The sequence below is a fragment of the Lolium perenne genome, chromosome 6, assembly GCF_019359855.2.
Source record: "Lolium perenne isolate Kyuss_39 chromosome 6, Kyuss_2.0, whole genome shotgun sequence".
Classification (NCBI taxonomy): Eukaryota; Viridiplantae; Streptophyta; class Magnoliopsida; order Poales; family Poaceae; genus Lolium; species Lolium perenne.
The window spans coordinates 204,908,002-204,913,224 of record NC_067249.2 but is presented as its reverse complement, the minus strand read 5'-3'; the positions used below and the strand labels follow the sequence as shown (position 1 = coordinate 204,913,224).

General features: G+C 50.6%; 2 protein-coding genes across 2 annotated transcripts; both read right to left on the bottom strand.

Annotated features, from left to right (window-relative positions):
- Nucleotides 1-841: 841 nt before the first annotated feature.
- Nucleotides 842-2,160, bottom strand: LOC127310092 (uncharacterized). The gene is made up of 2 exons (XM_051340795.2): nt 1,064-2,160; nt 842-965 (listed from the first exon to the last, which is right to left on the bottom strand). The coding sequence occupies exons 1-2, from the start codon at nt 2,134-2,136 to the stop codon at nt 842-844; spliced, it is 1,197 nt and encodes a 398-aa protein (XP_051196755.1). The 5' UTR covers nt 2,137-2,160.
- Nucleotides 2,161-2,700: 540 nt separating this feature from the next.
- On the bottom strand, nt 2,701-3,147 carry LOC127310093 (uncharacterized). Its single transcript, XM_051340796.2, has one exon. It carries the CDS (start codon nt 3,145-3,147, stop codon nt 2,701-2,703), a length of 447 nt encoding a protein of 148 aa, XP_051196756.2.
- Between the last annotated feature and the right edge of the window lie 2,076 nt (nt 3,148-5,223).

Here is a 5,223-nt window from a genome sequence, read left to right as displayed (position 1 = left end):
TACGGCTGAAGAAAAACCGTCGGCATGGAGTAATGGAGATGCGCACAACTCTACGCCGACGGCTTGCTCATCTACGCCGACAGCTGGTGGCCGTCGGCACATTACCGTTTTCCTGTAGTGTTGGTCACTCATATGGTCACTAAGATAACATCGTTGCTATAACTATTGTTCAAAAAAAGGATAATAAGAAAACATAGTAGAAAACATGGATGTTGAGATGGGCTCGGTCTTAAATCATACAATCATGCGAGATGTGGTGTTTTGGAACATGGGAGCATATGCTCCCTCAATTTTGAAATGCATCTTGGAATTCGAAAAAATTAAATCAAAAAATTCGCACATACATCTTCACGTGCTACACGGTTCACAAAGTCGTTTCATAAAAAATCGACTTATCATGTGACATGTGTAAAAAAGAAAATATCATTGTTAAAAATAATGCTTTTCACAAGATAAATTTTCTCTTGTTTACATAGACCACAAAAATTATTAGTTTTCGTGAAACTTGACAAACACACATATATTATAGAGATTTACATGTAAAATTTGTTGTCAAAAATTTTTAACACTTCGAAATATCTTTTTGTTGGTAGAGGGAGCATACGCACCCGAGAGCCAAACTGAATTTCCGCAATCATATACTCATAGTTAGCTGAAACATGTTAAAATAAGAGTATAGCTACTTTTCTCGTGTCTTCTATATGAACACCAGTCAAGTAAAATATGCAACAACATTATGTGCGACTAAAAGAAAAGCTAACCTGAGACAGATGTAAGATATTCGGGTCTTTACTGTCTACTTGCATCATTTGTTCTAATTAATGTGAAGCTTGGCCCTTGTTTAGCGCGAATACAGAACCACTCGTGGAATCCTCATTTGTCTGTCTTGCGCCTGGATGTTCGTAAGCAGCTCCTTGAAAGATGCAGGTATGCGTTGGTACTCGTGGAACATGAGTCCTTTAGACCTGCATATGTTCAAGGAAGAGAAGGACACTAGAAGTTAGAGTTACACAATAAGTTCGTTCAGTAAAGTGGATACTGTTGAGGTGCAAGGAAAACGTACCACTCACTAGGATTGGCGTAGGTGATAAGATGATCAACAATGGTGAAGGGGCGCACAGACGGTCGGATCCTATCGTTCATGTCATGTATTTGGCAGGACTTCGCTAACGGCTCGGACAAACCAGTCCCCAGGGAATGCACCACGATGGGGTCCCGAGGTAGGCTGAAGTAGATGGAATTGCTGCTCAAGGAAGGGAGGTCCCTGGCTGAAACAGACAGGCAGCGGTCGCCACCGAGAAACAGCGCGCGGTCCCTGCGGTCAGCAAAATATGGAACATGGCCAACCACCGCGGCGACGGCTTCTTGTCTAGGAGGAGGGTATAGCTGCAGGATGTGGTTCGAGCACAGGCTGGTGGCGTAGAGCCTTCCCTGGAAGGGCAAGGTGGTCCCAACGTAGAGCTCTCGGTGGAGGACCTCCCAGTCTGAATTTGGGTCGGCGGCGAGCACCACGTTTGCGGAGAGGAACCAGACCACCACGGCGATGGAGGATGCGCTGCTGCATACTGCTGCGTTCATGTCGAGCAGCCTGTGGTGCCTGACCGACTTGTGGTACGCGGGGGCGAGGGAGGGGAGATCGACCGCGACGCGCGTGAACGGATGCAGCACGCTGACCTTGGTGTTGCGCTTGTGCACGAGTATGAGGAGGCCGTCGGTGATGCCAACGATCCTGCTGCCCCGGAGCTCCGGGAGGGGGACGCGGAGGCGCCTGGCCGTGCGCGTATGGAAGAAGACGATCTGTCCGGCATCGTCTGGGCGGACGGCGTCGCCGTCGCAGAGCGCGACCCAGTCGCGGGGGCGGAGGCGGGGATCACGCAGAGTAGGGTCGCACGGCCTGGGCGTGCAGGCGCGCCAGTCGGAGCAGACAGCGCGGAAGGAGATGTAATCTACCACGTCGCCGTCGAGGATACGGCAAGTGATGAGGCCAACTATGTCCGTGGGCAGGGACGCCCAGCCGCCGATTGCTTGCGCCGGCGCAGGGCGCTTGCACGCGGCGAGCGTTGCCAAGGTGGCACCTTTTCGCTTCCTTCCCGCCGCCGCCCTGGCCGGAGCAAAAGTCGGCAGTCTCCTCCCCATCGCTCGCGGTTTCCTTCTGCAAATCACAGCCTGGGCTTGCTTGGATCTTCTCCGTCCCCGCCCCTAGCTATTTTATTCAGGCCACTGATCGGATTTTGAGATCAACTAGGATTGAGGGAAAATCAATCTGCTGCTTGTAACTTTTTTTAAGCGTTAACGGTAGCCCTCGCAAAGGTGTTGCTCATGGAGGCATGTCTAACAGGCCTCGTATTTTTTCGCCCCTTAAAACGCGAGTAGAGGGCCCTTTTTCAGTCCTGTATTCATCGCTGGCCGAAAACTCGGACGAGCTAGCAGACCCGTTATCCCCACCCCGTAAAACAGAATATTTCAACCCCTCAAAACAGGTTTTTTTTTGACAAATTGCATATTAGAACCAACACACCATTCACATAAAATAAATGTTTTACATCACACAATAATCATCATAATTATTACAATAATGTTTTTCGGAAATGTCAACAAATGTTCTAATGGAAGAATTAAACAAATAACAAATGTTTCACACATACAACAATAGGAAATGAATGTTTCACACATACAACAATGGAAAATGAATGTAATAAATCATTGGCCATGCAACTGCCAATGGTGATCAATCAGATCTTGGGTGAGCTGGTGATGAGTCTCAGCATTTTCAATGCCTCGATGAGCTGCAAGAAAAGCTTCAATCCGATCAGGGTTCCTCTCGGGCTGCACTCGGGTGCCAACATTGTCATAGAAACATAGCAAGTTCAAACCTCTTTCATCTTCAATGATCATGTTGTGAAGAATCACACAACATGTCATGACATCAACAAGAGTTTCCTTGTCCCAAAACCTAGCAGAACCCCGGACAATTGCAAACTTTGCTTGCAAGACACGAAAAGCTCTCTCAATATCCTTGCGGCATGCCTCTTGATTTTTGGTGAAGCAAGCTTCCTTTCTTGTCAAAGCCTTATCCGTTTCCTCTTTTATGGACTTGACAAGGGTTGCATAGTTAGGGTAAATACCATCTGTGAGATAGTACCCCATGGTGTACTCATTGTTCATAACTTTGTAGTTACAAGGTGGAGATTCACCCTTAACTAGTTTTGCAAACAAAGGGGATCTATTCAAGATATTGATGTCGTTGAGTGTCCCCGGCAATCCAAAAAAGGCATGCCAAATCCATAAGTCTTGAGAGGCCACAGCTTCAAGAACAATGGTAGCATCACGGCTTTTGCCACAATACATTCCATGCCATGCTTTTGGACAATTTTTCCATATCCAATGCATGCAATCCAAACTACCAAGCATCCCCGGCCACCCCCTCTTTTCATTGATCTCCATGACCCTTTTTGTATCATCCTCATTTGGAGCTCGGAGATACGTCTCTCCATACAACTTGATCACCATCTTGGCAAACATACGCACGCAATCCGTGGTTGTTTGCACACCAATGCGAAGGTACTCATCAGTATAATCTGCTGGTATACCGTATGCAATAACCCTCATGGCGGCAGAAATTTTTTGATATGGGCTAAATCCCATGACTTGGGCAGCATTTCTTCTTTGCTTGAAATAATCGCAATTTGCCTCGCAATCTTTGACGATTCTCTCGAACAAAGACCTACACATTCGGTACCATCTACGGAAGAGGCGGGGAGGATAGGTCGGTACCTCGGCGAAATAATCTTGCATCAGCTGTTCGTGGCCGAGCGCGCGGTTCCACGGAATGCACATACGCCCCATCACGGATCCTTTCCGCTGATCCAGCAGCTTCATGCGGTCCTCCGTTTGCTTCAAGCCGAACAGGAGCAGCATCATCTCCGTCTCGTCGTCGTTGAGCAACTCGTCGATGTCCGAATCATCGGAATCCGACGAGGACCAATCGGTCGACGTCGCGTCCAAATCCGCCATGTGCACATCCTCCGAAGCCATCTACCACGGTGTACCATACATCAGCCCCAAATCCGACCATTTTACCGGCGGCAACGAAGAAGAACGCGGCGGAATACTCACCGGCGAAAAACGGCGGAGAAGACCACGGCGGGAGGGCGGCGGCGCGCGCGGAGGGACGCGGATCTTCGGCGGGGGTGCGGCGGAGGTGCGGCGGGCGTCGACGCAGCTCGGCGCGGCTCGACGGACGGCGGAGGGGCGCGGATCTGATGGATTCCGGCGGCGGCGCGCGGGTGGCTGCGGCGGCGCGCGGGGGAAAACGGGTGGGGGGAACTGAAATGTCCGCGCCCGCTTTCGGAAATGGGATACTAGTTTCGCCCTCTATCCCCGCTCCCACCCCGCACAAGTAGGGGGCGACGACCCGCCCCGTAATCGAAAACAGTAAAAAACGATGCGGGGGCCGTTTTTACGGGGCGTGTTAGACGGCCGGGTAGAGCCGAAACCCTCAAATCGGCGGTTATTATACGGGTTTGCCCCTTTTACGGGGTCTGTTAGACATGCTCTAATAATCCACATAAAAGATGCAGTCGATTTGCTATAGTAGTTTCTCTATATCTGTTTCTGAATTCTGATGATAACATAGTGGCATCATGCAGCTCCTTGGTGCAATTGACGCCGAGCATGGCCACGGGCAATGGCGATGATGTCGCTCGCCAGTGCGGATGCTGGCATTGTCGACAATCGTCATGGGCTGTTTGTTTGTTGCGGCCTCGGCGTCGCGTCGCCGCCATACTCACCATGGTCATCCTCCTCTACCTCGACAAGCTCGGGGATGTGCATAGGGGGCGGACAAGGTGCTACGCGCCTACGCCATGGCGCCCACCAGTTGTATGTCACTCACCGCTTCATTCCTGTCGTTGCCTAATCGACGGTACCCCGGAGGAGGGATCCTCACGAGGGGGAGAAGAAGTAGGGGCCATAGGGCGGAGTGCACACGGGACGGTGGTACGCGAGTTACCCAGCTTCGGAACACCTGCACGATGACAGGGCCTACTGCTGCTTGTCTGGAATTATCTGGGCGCTTTCGCGTTGTTACAATGAGTTGTGGTTGTGCCTCTAGGGCTCCCGGGATCCGGCTTATAAAGGCGCACGGATCTAGGGTTTACATGGAGAGTCCTAGCCGGATTACAGACAGCCTACCTACGGTACAATATCTTGCCGTGCACGTCA